The 18359-nt window shown below is 40.4% G+C and overlaps 1 protein-coding gene across 1 annotated transcript; it reads left to right on the top strand.

Moving 5' to 3' along the window:
* The first annotated feature begins 477 nt into the window (after positions 1 to 477).
* LOC138878210 (uncharacterized) lies at positions 478 to 879 on the top strand. The gene has a single exon (XM_070157875.1). It carries the CDS (start codon positions 478 to 480, stop codon positions 877 to 879), a length of 402 nt encoding a protein of 133 aa, XP_070013976.1.
* Positions 880 to 18359: the final 17480 nt, after the last annotated feature.

The following is an 18359-nucleotide window of genomic DNA, read 5'->3' as shown; positions in this document are numbered from 1 at the left end:
GCTGAAAATCCAGTGAGAAGAGAATATGAACCCTTGAAAATGTATTTTCCTGATGAAGAAGTATCATTCATAGGATAAGACATTACTGAAGAATATGACGGTTGGAGGTTGTTCTTTGACGGAGTCGTAAATTTCAAAGGAGTAGGCATTGAAGCAGTTTTGGTATCAGAAATGGGTCAGCATTATCCGGTATCTGCTAAACTCAGATTTCCCTGTACCAACAACATGGCAGAATATGAAGCCTATATACTAGGGCTCAACATGGCAGTCGACATGAACATTCAGGAGCTGTTGGTAATCGGTGATTCAGATTTACTTGTGCACCAGGTACAAGGAGAGTGGGCCACCAATAATTCCAAGATATTGCCATATCTGCACCACGTGCAGGAATTGAGAAAGAGGTTTGCAAAGATAGAATTCTGACATGTGCCCAGAGTTCAGAATGAGTTTGCCGATGCATTAGCCACTTTGTCATCTATGATACAACATCCAGACAAGAACTGCATTGATCCCATTACAGTAAAGATCCATAATCAGCTGGCATATTGTGCCCATGTCGAGGAAGAAGCCAATGGAAGGCCTTGGTTTCATGACATCAAGGAGTACTTATCAAAAGGAGAATACCCGGAGCATGCAAACCACGCTAAAAAATGCACACTCTGGAGATTGTTCAATCACTTCTTCCACAGTGGAGGAAACCTGTATAGAAGAACCCCCGATCTGGGATTGCTAGGATGTGTCAACGCGAAGGAAGCTTCTAAGCTACTTGAGGATATGCATGCTGGGACCTGTGGTCCGCACATGAATGGTTTCGTCTTGGTAAAGAAGATACTCAGGGGAGGTTACTTTTGGATGACCATGGAGATGGATTGCATTTAGTATGTCCGCAAATGCTTTCAATGTCAAGTACACGCTGATATGATAAAAGTGCCGCCAAACGAGCTGAATACAACAAGCTCACCTTGACCATTCGCCGCTTGGGGAATGGATGTTATTGGTCCAATTGAGCCCATCGCTTCAAACGGACACATGTTCATTCTAATAGCCATTGATTACTTCACAAAATGGGTAGAGGCTGCATCTTACAAAGCTGTGACAAAGAAAGTCGTCGCAGATTTTGTCAAGGATCGTATTATTTGTCGATTTGGAGTTCCCGAGTCCATTATTACTGATATGCCGCCAATCTCAATAGTGATCTGATGAAAGCTATGTGTGAAGCTTTCAAAATCAAGCAACAAGAATTCCATAGCCTACAAACTGCAGATGAATGGAGCCGTAGAAGCCGCCAACAAAAATATCAATAAGATACTAAGAAAAATAGTAGAAAACCACAAACAATGGCATGAGAAGCTACCTTTTGCTCTATTGAGGTACCGCACAATGGTTCGCACATCAACCGGGGCAATTACCTACATGCTGGTTTATGGTACCGAGGCTGTCATTCCAGCCGAGGTAGAGATTCCTTCTTTAAGAGTCATACAGGAAGCTGAACTCAGTAATGCGGAGTGGATAAAGAGTTGTTATGAGCAATTGGCCCTTATCAATGGAAAGAGGATGAACGCAGTATGTCACAGCCAACTTTATCAGAACGAAATGTCCAGAGCTTTCAACAAAAGGGTCAAACCAAGACAGTTCGCACCAGGGCAGCTGGTATTGAAGAAAATCTTCCCACATCAAGATGAAGCCAAAGAGAAATTCTCTCCCAACTGACAAGTCCCGTACATGGTTCATAGAGTACTAATAGGAGGAGCACTCATACTTGCAGAAATGGATGGAGAAGTTTGGACAAAACTAATCAATTCAGACGCAGTCAAGAGATACTATGCTTAGATTAGGTACATTTCCCACTTGATGTAATTGAACTATGCTTGACCTGATTTCCGTTTAAGAGGGGATACGTAGGCATCCTTATGGGTTCGGTCATATCATAATAAAATTTTCATTCCCCCCAAGATCATAAACTGGGGCAAAATTTTGAGGAGGGTCCTCAAAATTCCGGAGCAAGTCCGGCCAACGCCAACATGCGTCAGACGATAAGTAATCAGTTAAGAAACTGGGACAAAATTTTGAGAAGGATTCTCAAAATTCCTAAGATTCAACAAGGCCTATTATCTGCAAATAACTGAAGGATCATCTACCAAACTGTGGCAGAATTTTGAGGAGGACCCTCAAAATTCCATAAGAGAATTGCAATGTCTTTGAGACGTGTTACAGTCACTAATTCATCAAAATTACTTGATATATCAATACTTTTCTAAAACAACTCAATTTTTCAAATATTGCATATTTTCGAAAACTCTACTTCCATAATAGTCAGGTGTCACCTAGGGGAACTCGAAATTCTTTCAGAACAAAGCAGAGCAAGGCCGACAGACGAAGCAAGAACCAACCTCCTCTCACCAAACTTGCAACTTTTCTTTGAGCGCAGGCGCATTTGATGTAACGATAGCACTCACAAAACATGTATACATAAAGATAATTCACTATCAATCAGGCCATCAGACATCGGATACATCTCCAGCTAAGATCTACTTTACTCTTATTCACTGCTCGCTCTTTGCATAGGACTAATCCATGTCCCCTTATCTGCACGAGATTAATCCTTGACTCCATCCTGCATGAGGCCAATCCTTGCCTCCCCATTTGCATGAGTCTAATCCCTGACTCTATGTTTGCATGAGTCTAATCCCTGACTCCACATTTGCATGAGGTTAATCTTTGCCTCCCTACCTGCATGAGTCTAATCCCTAACTCCATGTTTGCATGAGTCTAATCCCTAACTCCACATTTGCATGAGGCTAATCTTTGCCTCCTTACCTATATGAGTATAATCCCTGACTCCATGTTTGCATGAGTCTAATCCCTAACTCCGTATTTGCATGAGGCTAATCCTTGCCTCCGTATTTACATGAGTCTAATCCTTGACTCTATATTTTCATGAGGCTAATCCTTGCCTCCATATTTGCATGAGGCTAATCCTTGCCTCCATACTTGCATGAGGCTAATCATTGCCTCCTTAATTGCATGAGGCTAATCCCTGTCTCCCTATTTGCATGAGTCTAATCCCTGACTCCATGTTTGCATGAGACTAATCCCCGCCTCCCCAATTGCATGAGGCTAATCCTTTCCTCCATATTTGCATGAGGCTAATCCTTGCCTCCATATTTGTATGAGGCTAATCCTTGCCTCCATACTTTTATGAGGCTAATCCTTGCCTCCCTATTTGCATGAGTCTAATCCCTGACTCCATGTTTGCATGAGACTAATCCCTGCATCCTCCACTTGCATGAGGCTAATCATTGCCTCCATATTTGCACGAGTCTAATCCTTGACTCCATACCTGCATGAGGCTATACCTTGCCTCCATACTTGCATGAGGCTAATCCCTGCCCCCTATTTGCATGAGGCTAATCCTTGCCTCCCTATCTGCATGAGGCTAATCCTTGCCTCCACATTCGCATGGGACTAAGCGCTATCCCTTTTGCACAAGATATTGCTCTATTTTTGCTATCTATTCGCTTTTCAATCGGGCTAAGCTCTGCCCTCCATTTCACAAGACTAAGCTTTGTCTTTTTAACATCTTATTATTGCATCTCATAGGCTGAAATATCACCAATCTATCCGAAGGCGTCATAGTCTAAAGGCATCATCCTCATAGCCGGAAGACACCATGCCATGGCCTAAGGATCTCTCAAACTTGCATATCATTATTCAAAGGTGTCATGGTTTGGAGGCACCATTGTCATGACCCGAGAACATCATTTCATGGCCTGCGAATCCCTCACTACACAATTCATGGCCCAGGACATCATGGTCTAAGGATGTCATCTTTAACCGTCCAAAGACAACCTTTATGGTCCAAAGGGAATCTGCATCATGTTTAAATTTTTACAAATACGCTTGTAGCATCTTTTATCTGCAGGTAACCAGTAAGCAACCGCTATTCTAGTAGGAGCGATCTCGCTGCAGTTCCCCCAACCGCCCCGAGCTTCAACCACTCACCGTAGCTGCTTCCGCATAGCGTGTCCGTTCTTGCAGTAATTTTGTCGGCATACTCCGCGGATGAACCCAGAACTACACATGGACTAATTCCTGTAAAATCAATGATATGTAGGCAACTAAAAAACTAGAGTTCGGCCTACGTCTTTCAAAACATCCCGTCTGGTCAAAATTGGCCATCATTTCTTTACTCGAAAACTCTTTCATCCTTCCCGGGTAAAGAGGGGCAGCTGTTGATACCCAATTTTTCCCTATATATTTTAAACATGCATAAATACCTTCAAAATAGCATATACATGCATATATAAGCATGCACAAGGCGTTTATAATTTTTTCCATAATTTTAAGGATTTAAATTGATTTATTTCCTTCCCTTTTATTCATAAAAGCCCCGATAATTATTTTTCAAATTATTGTTATGATGATTTAGTCATTTAACTTCTTTATTTATGCCAAAATATTGTTAATATATATTGTTTTGTATTTTATAATTGCATTTGGTATTTTTAAGCTAAAATTGCATACAATTGCAATATTAGCCCTTAATGTATAATTACATTTTATATGCATAAAATTAGTCCCTATATTTTTAAAATAATAAATATATATTTTAAATCATATTGGTACATAAAATTATTTTCCAGAAATTATTTATTATTTATTATAAATTAAATAGGGGAAAATTGGCTATTTAAATTATAGCCAGATTTGCATTTCGATTATAGCCTAAATTGAACCCAACCCCAGCCCAATTTCATACCCAATTACCCGACCAAGAACCTATATACACTTACCCAAACCTAGAATCCATCTACCCGATCCAATATAAATCAAATCCTGGTCGTTGATCTCCTAGATCAACGACCCATATGATTCCTTTCCTTTTGTAATTCCTAAGACCCCCTAACCCTACCTCATTTCCAAAAGACCGCCGCCCTCAGATTCTCTCATCTCCTCTGTTCTCTCAACCTAACCCTAAACCCCTTTCAAACGCCTCCCTTCTCCGGTGACCACCCTTCAACCCCAAGCCTCCAATGGCTCCTCCATTGCCTTGCTCATCTTCTCTGAGGCCTTCAAGGGCCCTGGGCCACGCCGAATTGTATCTAGGGTTTGCTGTTTTGGCTATTCATAGCTATTCCGGTGTGATTTCAAGCAAAATCACATTGTATTTGTTACGATCTTTGAAGTTCTAAGCAGGTTCTTCCATCTCTATTTGGGTTTCTTTTGAAACCCTAATTTTCGTTTGCATCTCTTAGATCTGTGCTATTTTTAAACGATTCAAGACTGTTCCTTTTATGTTTTACACTATTCTCGAACCTCTTTTGCAAAAATCATCGATTTCAGTTGTTTTTACTTTCTTTTGAAGTTAGGGTTTTTCGGAACTTCTTCTACACCTTGTTTAAGCCTATTTTTTATGTTTAAACTACTATCCTTTTCATATCTCGACTGATTCTATGTTCTTACCGCTTTTTCAACTCGCCTGTGTTAGAATCCCTAATATTTCTAGATTTTCTTTGTTTGGTTCTGTGTTAGCATGACTACTCGATTCTTTTTTAAGTTTTTGTGATTACCCTGCCTCGAATGGATTCTTACTGAGATTTTAGCCTAACTTATACCACCTCTATATGATTATGTTCATCGATTGTTCGAGACTTGCCTCTTTCTATTGTTAACCTTGCCCGGTTGCTACGTCTGTTTGTTCTTACTCTATTTATCTGAGGAGTATGGAATCGTAACTTCCTCTTGATTGATTCTGATTTCCTTATTTTATGGTCTAATTGGAAGATTCTCTTTTAAACCCTAAATTTCTACTTCGTCTGTTTAAATTAACTGATTCTCCTACTTTATTTGCTGTGGTACTTTATTCTTACTGAACCATTTCCTTAATTAGGAGTTTTCTGAACTTAGCCCTAATTGCTTACCCTATACTTTCTAAATTTGATTCTTTCCTTATTAGTCATATACTGATTTCTTACCTTATATGCTACTGGTTCTTACTGTTCGAATTAATTCCCTTAACTTAGGGGAGTACTTACCTTGATTTCCTCACTGATTGATTCTGAGTTCCTTAATTACTAATGGACTTTGATTTCTACCTTATTTACTACCTACTTCCAGACTATAAATATTCTAGTCTTTCATTAGCACAACACACAGACTCTTGGTTCAAAAACTATCTCTCACACTCAAATTTTCTGCTCTCTCTTTTGTACTACCTGCTACTGCTTTAAGTTAGCCAGCTGCAAGCCAAGGCTAACCATTGTGTTCTCTTGTTCTTTCATTCTACTCACTGTCCTCTTTACTAGTATGTTCTAGTTTCAATTCAAAGTTCCAACAACAACATGATTCTCTTATTGTTTCAGTTCATCCTGTTTCTGGTTTGCTTCTATTTGTGGTTTAGTTGTGAAACTTGTAGTTGATATTTACATTATTAGCAAGTTATATACCTCCCTTCCTCGAGAACAGTATGTTACCCCTCTGCTTGTTTCTGAGCATGTCTATACCAATTATCGCTTACTTGCTGTAAGCTTATCATCATGTGCTCCATGAATCCCCATATCCCTATCACCCTTGTAAGTGATCTTGTTCTTTTTATCTGGTTTTGTGACTATACCTGGTCAGCTCTTTTTGAGCATGTCTATACCAATTCCTAGACCTTTGCTTGATTATGTGCTTGCAATCAAGTGTTTTATGTATCCCAAACCCCTTGACCCCTGTTTGTGACTACTGAATTTACTTTGGTTCTGTGACTACTGGCTATGTATAAAGTTGTCCTATGGTGTTGTGTTTGGACTTCTGTTCATTTCTTCAATCTCTTTCCAAACAGTCTCTGTTGTTTTACTACATTACTTTCAAACAGACTTCCTTTTTAATACAATTTTTTTTACTAAAACCTCTCAATTTGTGTCAATCACTTTCACTCTACTCCTAGTCAATAAATTTTGCCCCCTCTAGTATGTGTACTGCATTGGGATCCTTTTGAGAACCCTCTGAACTCTAGCATACTGAGGCTGGCCCTTCCATACTGCACTTGTTCAATTCTTGGTTACCAAGTCTAGGTGTAAGCACTGCCCGGGATCCGTGAGATCCTTAGGGAACTGTGATGCACCTAGACTATGTCATTGTCTATTGAATTGAGGCATTTGAGGCCATTGGAGGCTTTGGGAATCTGAGCCTAATCGAAGACTCCCTATAGAATAGCTTCTTATTTTTCTTATTTACTTATGTAATTCATTCATTGGTCTGTAATAACTTGTAAACAAATACTGGGGTATTTAGTGAAAGGGATGGGTAGATACATGTTTTATGGGGTAGTACGGGTAGAAATCATATTCATAGGGCTTTATATTTTATCTGATCGTTTTGTCAAGTAGAAATCATGCTCATTGGGCTTTACATTTTATCATCTCACCATGCTAGAAAATATGCCTATAGGTTCCAAATAATCATGCCTTCAATGTCTTAAAATCAGATTAACTAATAGATACCATGCCTATAGGACTTAATCCGAATCCTGTTATAACAAATGTTATGTATGTTTCCATGCCTGCAAGTCTTTAAAATCAGTATCAAATGTAGATATCATGCCTATATGAAATCATATTCGAATTCCTGCCTGTTAATCTAAGCTAGTCTAAATAATTCAACTTAGTCCACGCTTAGTTCACTTCTGAATTGGTTTAACTAAGTATTCCATGTTTCCTGAAACAAGTTCATTAAAACTACCTCAATCTCATTAGATATCATGCATATAAGTATTACAGAAAATCCATTTCAAAACCTGCTTTGTTTCACTATACAAATGTGCTAATCAATACTCCGCGTATAGGCAAGCCTTTATGGCATTTTCAAAACTGCATTTCTGAAAACTCTTTCTATTGCTTAACTTTTTTTCTGATCCTAACAGGCTTTTAAAAATCCATAGGCAACTGCTAGGATCACTACTCCTGAGTGTCTAAAAAATAAGTTGATTATTTCTGCATATTCATCTAGATATCCTGCCTTAGGACATTGTCTGATAAAAGACCTTAATTGTGCTTGAGTCATACTGTTATGTGCTTATTTGAGAAGGAAACTTTGAGCCTCTAATTGCTTTTTTCTATGTGCTGAAAGTCCTAAGTGTTTTTCTTGTCGCCTTAGAATTTTTCACCTTTCAAAACCTTAGGGGTCCGTCTAGAACCACCTATAGGTAGAGGTCCTAACTCCCTCCAGGACCATTAAGACAGGATGGGTAGCAGCATGCAATAGAGATTGCTGACCAAACACTCGCTTTGCATGGCCAATAAGGGGATGGGAAGGATAGATATAGGATATGATGACTACGCGCTAATGTCATGTGTAGCCCCTCATTGAGGAGTGTTTATCGGACAATGTGTGGGGTGATCCTATAGGATAACCAACCTAGGACCCCTCCTTTACCAAAATTCCCTTTTTATTTAAAACCTTTGTTTTACCACTTGTCCAAATCTTTATCTTATTACTTGAGTTATCCAACGTGCTTTGCTTGCAACCTATTTGATTCAATTGTTTACTTGTAATGGACTAATTTGTGAATATAAATTCGGTCGGGACCCACAGTTATGGACCAAAAGGGGTGCCTAACACCTTCCCCTCGAGGTTACTTCGAGCCCTTACTCTAATCTCTGGTAATGCAAACCAATCCAAGAGTTAATCACTCTAGGTGCATTAACGCACCGTAATCCGTTAGGTGGCGGCTCTTCAAATACCCAATTACCAAAAGGAAATGAGTCGTTACACACTATGGAATGTCGGAACCTGGACATCCCCATCAAAAAGGGAAAAAAGGGGGCGCGACAATGCCCCCGCGTATTCGAGGTTGATTGAAAAGAAGCATTGGATACTGTTGAATTCTCCGTAGGTAGCACATAGTTGTTGCCTCGTTAAAAACCTCGCCGAAAAAACCCATTTGGTATAAAAACTGATCTAAGGAAAAAAGAGTGCAACACGTGCTTTAAAACCTAAGGTCTTTGTGTAGAAAAGTGCCATCGACATCTTCAATCGAACACCTACAATGAGTTAGTCTTAAATACAAATGGAGAAAAAGATTTCGTACCTTAGCAGTAATATCGTTTGAGTAGTGATATATTCCAATTGTTTGGAAGTTGTTCGCCTTCCATCGTGCCAAGTTTGTAAGATCCTTTACCGATAACTCCGATGACTCGGTACGGTCCTTCCCAATTCGGGCCTAGTTTCCCTTCATCCGGGTCTCGAGTATTGAGGTTGACTTTCCGTTGAACTAAGTCCCCGATTCCGAAGTGTCAAAAGTTGGTCCTTCTATTTTAATATCTCTCGATTCTTTGTTTTTGCGTGGCCATCTGAACAAGTGTAGCTTATCGTTATTCATCTAGTAGCTCGAGGCTAGTATTCATAGCCTTGTGATTTGATTCCTCCGATGCATGTCAAAATTTGGCGCTGGGTTCCCCGTCATCGACTGGAATCAAGGCCTCAAAGCCGTAAACTAAAGAGAATGGGGTTGCCCCCGTGATGGATTTCAACATCGTCCGATATGACCAAAGAACCTCAGGTAGAACTTCTCTCCATTTTCCTTTTGCGTCGTTCAACCTTTTCTTTATGTTTTGAATGATAGTTTTGTTTGTTTATTCGGCATGTCCGTTCCCACTCGGGTGGTACGATGTTGATAAGATCCTATTTATTTTGTGTGTTTCGAGGAACTCCGTTACCTTTTTGCCGATGAATTTCTTCTTGTTGTCACATACAATTTCGGCAGGTATCCCGAATCGACAAACAATGTGGTCCCAGATAAAGTCAATAACTTCTTTTTCTCTGACCTTCTCGAAGGCCTATTCTTCCACCCATTTAGAAAAGTAGTCAGTCATAAACAAAATGAATTTAGCTTTACCTGGGGTCATTGGTAGAGGGCCGACGATGTCCATTCCCCATTTCATGAAAGGCCATGGGGACAGGACCAAGTGAAGTTGCTCTCCAGGCTGATGAATCATCGGTGAAAACCTTTGACATTTATCACACTTTTTAACAAACTCCTTAGTGTCTTTTTCCATGCTATCCTAGTAATACCCTGCTCTAATAATTTTGCAAATCAAAGACTCGGCACCAGAGTGATTCCTACAAGTGCCTTTGTGGATTTCTCGTAGAACATAATCGGTGTCCCCCGGCCCTAAACATACTGCCAATGGTCCATCGAACGTCCTCATGTATAATGTTCCATCTTCATCCAATGTGAACCTAGCAGCCTTGGTTTGTAAAGCCCTTTGACTCTTTATGATCCGACGAGAGCTTTCCATATTTCAAATATTTGATATACGTATTCCTCCAATCCCAAGTCAAACTTGTAGAATTTATCTCAGCATGAACCTCTTCGACGACAAATCTCGATAATTGGACGATAGTCCCCGGGACAATATCATCTTCTTCTAATGATACCCCAAGTTAGCAAGTGCATCGACCATACTATTTTGTTCTTGAGGCACATTATCTAGAGTCCACTCCTTGAATCAGTGCAAGGTTACCTATAGCTTGTCCCAGTATCTTTGCATCCTATCCTCTCAAACTTCGAAACTTTTGTTTACTTGGTGTACTACCAATAGAGAATCGCACTTGTCTTCAATGACTTCTGCCCCCAAGCTTTTAGCTAGCTCGAGACCTGCAATCATGGCCTCATACTCGACCTCATTTTTAGTTAACCTAGAAGTTTTAATAGATTGTCTAATAGTGTTACCTGCAGGTGGCTTCAAAACGATGCGAAGCCCGGATCCTTTCACATTCGAGGCACAGTTCGTGAAGAGGGTCCATACCCCCCGATGATGTACCCGATTTTAGTAGAAGTTCTTTTTCCACTTCGGGTATAAGGGTCGGTGTAAAATCGGCCACGAAATCAACTAAGATTTGAGACTTGATGGCCATTCCGGGTTGATATTCGATATCATACCCGCCAAGTTTGACTGCCCATTTGGCTAGTCGTCTTGATAGCTCGGGCATATGTAAAACATTTCGGAGAGGATAAGTGGTCAACACATATATTGGGTGACACTGGAAATATAGCTTTGGCTTTCTAGATGCGCTTATTAGTGCAAATGCTAATTTTTCTAAGTGTGGATATCTAGTTTCAGCATCTCCTAAAGTCTGGCTTACATAATAAACAGGGAATTGCGTACCTTGCTCTTCTCGAACTAGTACCCCACTTACCGCTATCTCAGACACTGCCAAATATAAGTAAGGCTTTTCATCTACCTTTGGAGTGTGAAATAGAGGTGGGCTCGATAAATATCGCTTCAATTCCTCCAATGCTTGCTGGCATTTCGAGGTCTATGCGAAATCCTTTTTTTGAGCAAGGGAAAGAACATGTGGCTTTGATCCGATGACCTCGAAATGAATCGAACCAAGGCGGCTATCCGTCATGTTAACCTTTGTACAACTTTCACACTATCTACGATAGTGATATCTTCGATGGCCTTGATCTTGTCGGGGTTGATTTTGATCCCTCGATTTGATACCATAAATCCGACGAACTTGCTCGAACCGACCCTGAAGGCACATTTTTCTGGGTTAAGCTTCATGTTATACTTCCTCATGATTTTGAATATTTCCTGCAAATGAGTTAAATGGTCCTTTGCGCACAGGGACTTAACCAACATATCGTCATTGTAAACTTCCATTGATTTACCTATCTGTTCCTCGAACATTCTATTAACTAAGCATTGGTATGTAGCTCCAGCATTTTTTAGCCCAAAGGGCATTACATTGTAACAGTATGTTCCAAACTTAGTGATAAACGAGGTCTTCTCCTGGTCCTCCGGGTTCATCTGAATTTGATTGTACCCGAAGTAGGTGTCGAGAAAGGTAAGGATCTTGTGGCCGGTCGTGGCATCAATCATGCGATTGATGTTAGGCAGTGGAAAAGAGTCTTTAAGGCATGCCTTGTTCAAATCCTTATAATCTACACATATTCTAAGTTTGTTCCACTTTATGAATGCATGCTTCACCTCGGACTGGGGCCTCTTTTTTTGCTTTACCGGTTTAAACCTGGGGTCGAGGCTTAGCCGGTGTGTTTCTATTTGTGGTGTGATCCCTATCATGTCTAAATGGGACCAAGCAAAACAATCCATATTATCGATAAGAAATTGAACGAGTTTTTTCCTGAGTTCGGGGGTTAACCCCGCTGCTAGGTATACCTTTCTTTCGGGCATGTACTCGATCAGTATGACCTGTTCCAGTTCCTTGACCGTTGACTTGGTTGCATCTGACTCTTTGGGAACAACAAAAGTTCGAGGAATAAGGAAATCCTCTTCTTCTTCTTCGATTACTTGTTCCTCCGGTTTGATCGAGGTCGGGGACAGTGATTGCTATTTGGCCGTCTGCTTATTTTTGGTGCTTGATTTTTCCAAGTCAAAGGCACTGGTATCGATATAACCTCATCGACTGAAAACATTTCCTTTGAAGCATGTTATTCCCCGTAAACTATTTTCACACCATCCACTGTTGGAAATTTCATCATCTGATGAAGGGTTGAAGGTACTGCTCTCATGTTGTGGATCCACGGCCTCCCAATTAGTGCATTATATGTCATGTCGCCTTCGATGACATGGAATTTTGTATCTTGGATGGTCCCGACCACGTTCACTGGTAGGAGTATCTCCCCCTTCGTTGTTTAGCTCGCCATGTTAAAGCCATTTAGGACTTGAGATGCAGATACAATTTGGTCCTGTAGGCTGAGCTGCTCTACGACCCTTGATCTGATTATGTTTGCAGAGCTACCTAGATCTACTAGAACACGTTTAACTTGAATTTTATTTAACAAAATAGAAATTACCATTGCATCATTGTGCGGCTAAGATATGCCTTTCGCTTCCTCATTATTGAACGATAGAACGCCCTCGGGCACATAACTCCGATTCCGCTTTTCTCTGGTGATCGACACCTTGGTGCGCTTGAATATAGGCCCTTATGGAACATCGACACCGCCAACGATCATATGAATTACATGTTGCGGTTCTTCCTGCTCATTTTTTCTGTTTGCGTCTCTTTCTTTAAAGTGATTCTTAGCCCGATCACTGAGAAACTCTCAAGATGACCCTCGTTGAACAATCGAGCTACCTTCTCCCTCAGCTACCTGCAGTCTTCGGTCCTATGGCCTTGCGTGCCATGGTATTTACACATCAAGTTTGGATTTCTTTGAGATGGATTGGTTTGTATAGGCCTAGGACACCTGGTGTCTTTGATCCTTCCAATAGCCGATATTATCCCCGATGCATCAATACTGAAATTATACTCCAATAACCGAGGTGCTTCTGCGGGGTTGGTATGTTTATCAAAGCCATTCTTACTCATAAGTCCCCGAGAATTTTGTCTTCGGTCGTTCTTTCGATCATTCCGAGAGGGATTGCGCCCCGAACCATTATTTCTCCGATCTGCAACATATGGCTGATATTGTTCCCTATTCGATCTTGGTTCCCTATCTATATCCCTCGGGGACTTAACTGCCAATCTATTTGGATAAACTGAACCTGAGGGGGATCCCAGCTGGTCGTCCTCGACCCTGATCTTTGACTGATAACGGTTATGTACATCTGCCCAAGTCATAGCTGGATACTCGACCAGATTTTGCTTCAACTATCGTGACGCGATCGAACTCCACTTGTTCAACCCCTGCATAAAAGCTTGCACGGCCCAATTATCCGAGACTGGTGGGAATTCCATTCGCTCCATTTGAAATCGGGATACAAACTCCCTTAACATCTCATCATTCCTCTGTCTTATTTTAAAAACGTCCGATTTCCTTGTCGTAACCTTTATAGCCCCGACGTGTGCCTTCACGAAGGCATCTACTAACATAGCAAATGAATTGATAGAATTCAGCGGCAAGTTGTGATACCAAATCATTGCTCCTTTTGACAAAGTTTTCCCAAATTTTTTCAACAAAACCGTCTCGATCTCATTATTATTTAAGTCGTTTCCTTTAATCCCGCAAGTGTACGAGGTTATGTGTTCATTAGGACCGATTGTCTCATTGTATTTAGGTATATCGGGCATACGTAACTTTTTAGGAATGGGCTTCGGAGCCGCACTCGGAGGGAATGGCTTTTGTACGAATTTCTTGGCATTCAAACCTTTCAAGACCGTGCCCCCGGTATTTGATCAATACAAGAGTTATAAGTCTCCATTTTTTTGTCATTATCCTCAATCTTTTTCTCCCCAGACTCGATTCACTTGGTGAGTTCCTCGAGCATCCTCATAATCGTGGGATCAGTCCCCTAGCCATTACCGTTTGATCTTTCGGGCACCAGCTTGGTACGACGAGTGATTTCTGGTTCGACCATACTTGGAGTTTTATGCTGACTTTGAAGTTGAGCGATATCAATCTGTTGAGCTTATAACATCTCGAATATTACTTGGAGACTAACTCCCCCATCTCCTATACCCTGTGTTCCTTGGCCACCAAATCGGGCTTCCCTGCGCACACTTCCTCTAAGGTCTGCGCCTAAATCCGCATTCAAAGCAATGTGTGAACTAACATCGACTGGTTCCACATTTGGCACTTTCCCAGGGCTAATCGGTGGTACACCGACTCCTACATTGTTGTTTCCCCCATGAAATCCAAGACCATCATCACCGTGTATGGGTGCGTTTTGTGAGTTTGACATGTTTTAACCTGAAAACAAAATTTCTTGACAAGAACAAGTGTGAAAATAACGTGTGTTATCAGAATCAGTATTGAAATAACCACTATTATCTTTAGCCCCATGGTGGGCGCCAAACTGCTTACCTCGAAAATACGAGTAATAATTAAACTTGTTTATGGTTTTAAAGATATGTGATTTAGTTCAATACTAATTAGTAATCAAGAAATCTAGCGTATAAATGAAAGAAGTAAGTTGAATCAAACCAGTGTTTAAGCAAGTCTCGACCTCGAGTTATGATGGCCTCGAGGTTGGTCAACAAGAACAGTAAAATAAAGATAGTAAAGTTGAGAGACAATTCTGATGAAATATGAGCAAGAAAGTAAGAGAGTATTCTTTGCCAATGATTGATGATAGTTACAAATGATTGGGGTCCCATTTATATAATAGGGAAACTCTAAATAAGATACATTTCTATTGGCAAAAAGGAATTTTATTGTGATAGATGTCTAACCGCCTAGTATGAATTCGTACTAACTCGTACAAATCTATTCTGGAATTTATGCCATGGTCTTAGGGACGTGGCAGGAATCTTGATCTTTCAGTTACAAACCCATAACAACATCATATCGGGGTTGGTCATACTCAGTTCCGATATTCCTCGAGCAATTAGATCTTCGAGCCTCGTATTCTACCTTCGAGCCTGAGCTCGATCTATATTGAACTTGTTCCGAAGCGACCTCTCGAGCCTACAAAATCGAGGCATATGATTTTGACCGTATACAGAGTTCAATAGGCTATGTTCTGAGAAATGAAGAGGGAGATGTGTTGTATGCTTTGTGGGAAAGAAATCAAAGAGGGTACTAATACAGAAGCTGAAGCAAGGGCAATGGTAGAGGCCCTAAGATACTGCATTGGTCATGACTATGTCTTTATCTCACTACACACAGATTCGATGATAGTGAAGAATGCAGTGGAAGGTGTGTGGACAATCCCATGGTCAGTTACAGGAGAAATGGACGAAATCAAACAACTGTTTTCAAGATGCAATGTCACCATAACCCATACTTTTAGAGAAGGAAATAAACTGGCAGACCACCTTGCTAATTATGCCCTAGATGTTGGTCCTATCGAATACAACTACTTTAGAGATTTGGATATACAAGGGAGAAGGATTGTGAATGATGATAAATCTCAATGTCCATACCTAAGAATAAGAATTGCAAGAGGTTAGGAGGTGAGGAACATAGGAGCAGAATGGGAAATAGGTTCACTGGAAGCAACATAAACGAGCACCTACACTAAATCCTTGGGAAAGGACCATGGGGATCATTGTTTATACTAACTTTCTGTTCTTTTTTGCAGGGACAAAATGTTGGTATATTTGCTTACAATCAATATGCACATCACACACTACAAAAATTGAAAAATACATGACATGGCCGACCAGATTTTTGGAATTTGAACTTACACCTGGATTCAGACTTTGGAATCAAATACATGGATCAAGTAAAGTACAGATAGATGCTAATGTGTTCATGCCCTATCATTTGACACAAACTCAATGGGTGGCATTAGCACTGACTGCTCATTCCCTTAAGGGAGTATCAATGATAGGCACTAGCATGGAGAAAAGCTTTGACTCAACATTGCATAAGGAAGAGCTGTGCATGGACAGCCTTGTCTTGGATTGCACATACATGAATGGAATGCTGGAGTTCCAATATTATCTGTCACAAACACAATGGACAGCAGCAGTAGTACAAATGACAAAGAAACATAGATGTTGGCTGCCCAGATTTTTGAACTGGAATATCTCACAAAGTACTGATTTTGGGTGCCGAAATATGGGTACAAAGGATGCATTGTGGAATCAAAACCACATGCATTACAACAACTCAACTGCACAGTATGGGCATCAGGTAACAAATTCAGTGATGGAAAGCTGTAAAGCAAACGAAAGTTGGATCAAACAGTGCTACACAACATATGCACAAAAATTCTGGAATTTGAACTTGTTTGGGGATACAGCTAATTTTGTTTGGCTTTATGAAAAGGAAGGTAAGAGTATACGATTTACATGTAACTTGAGCAGGCTATGGGACTGGGATGAGGAATATACAACAAAAGGAGTAGAATGGATAAAGCGGAACATTCTGGCAATGCACAACACTATCGTTAAAGAGCAAACTGAGTCAATGAGGGATCAAGTTGAACAATTGACAAAGCAATATGCCGATACATTGAAGGAAGAGTAGTTTCCGTACATAGCCAGGGGCTTTCAAGATGACATATTCATATGGCTAATTTCCATAAGTAGCATTTTCATAGTTGAACATGTACTACCATGGTTTATCTATTCTAACCATGGTAATAGGAGATATGTACTTTTAAGATTTATTTCCCTACATTGTGTAAGACTCGATGAGATTTTGCTATTGCTTTTAAATATTTATAAAAAAAAATAGGGCTAGGCATCTTGCCTAGTGGATTTGCTTAAAAAAAACAGAGATTCGCAGTTTCTTGGGCTTACCTGTGTATTACAGGAAGTTTGGTCTGGGGAGACCGAGGAATATATGAAGAAGAAGTATCCTCATTTGTTTGAATAACCATGTAGTTGTGTTCGATGAAAATGTTAAGTGCTTACTTTCTAAATTATGTTCCACTTGTACAGTTTATGTTAAGGATGCTCCTTATGGTAATATAATGCTTATGAGGTCACGGTTGGTGTTGTTTTCATGCTATGTTACGTCATTGGATTATATATGTGTTATTAGGGTTGGTTCCTGGGATTCTCTGATAGGTGGATAGGCCCAATTACAGGGGAAACTCAGCCGAAATTTCTGGCAATTTTGGGAGTTAGCTAGAATTTAGGGGTTTGAGATGTGTTAAAGAACATAGGAGTTATGTTGGGTGTATTAGGCAGACTCTACTCCTCATTCGAGGATGAATTATCACGATCCTGGTTCGCCCTCAGTGAACCATCGTGACGGCACCTAGTATCTACGACTAGGTAAGCCTAAAATACGGAAGATAAACCAAATTTGCGGAAGAAAAGAAAACAATTTAAAATAGAAATAGTGTAATAAAACAACATTTAAAAGTGCCACTCGGCATACACAGTACCAACTCTCAATGTCACGACCCCGGTTCACCCTCTGTGAACTATCGTGACGGCACCTTGTCTCTATGACTAGGTAAGCCTAAAATGCGGAAGATAAACCAAATTTGTGGAAGAAAACAAAATAATTTAAAACAGAAATAGTGTAATAAAACAACACTTAAAAGTGCCACTTAGCATACATAGTACCAACTCTCATAAACTAATACAGTTTTCCCAAAACCCGGAAACCCATGAATCACAAGCTAAGGATACTATATAGTACTCTAACTCCAGAATAGTCTAAAACAAGGTAAATATAGAAGGTCTGTAACTACAAGAGAGAATGGAGAGAGACTCCTCGGTCTGCAGACGCGACAGATATACCTCGAAGTCTCCGAAGGGTCGCCTTGCCTCAAGGATGGTAAGTCTGCATCAAAGTGCCTGGATCTGCACATGAAAAACATGCCCAGAAAGGGCATGAGTACACCACAACGGTACTCAGTAAGTGCAAAGCTTAACCTCGGTCGGGTAGTGACGAGGAAGGTCAGGGCCCTACTGAGATTAAATAAAATATAAGGGATGACAGAATAAGATAAGCAGTACGGTTGAAAGCAGACAATAAGAATTTAATACAGGATAAT

This window comes from Nicotiana sylvestris, chromosome 9 (assembly GCF_000393655.2).
Source record: "Nicotiana sylvestris chromosome 9, ASM39365v2, whole genome shotgun sequence".
Lineage (NCBI taxonomy): Eukaryota > Viridiplantae > Streptophyta > Magnoliopsida > Solanales > Solanaceae > Nicotiana > Nicotiana sylvestris.
This window is presented reverse-complemented; position numbering and strand designations above follow the sequence as displayed.

What these genes read in the sequence shown, in the direction of transcription:
- LOC138878210 (XM_070157875.1), top strand. Translation starts at nt 478, where the DNA reads ATGATACAACATCCAGACAAGAACTGCATTGATCCCATTACAGTAAAG.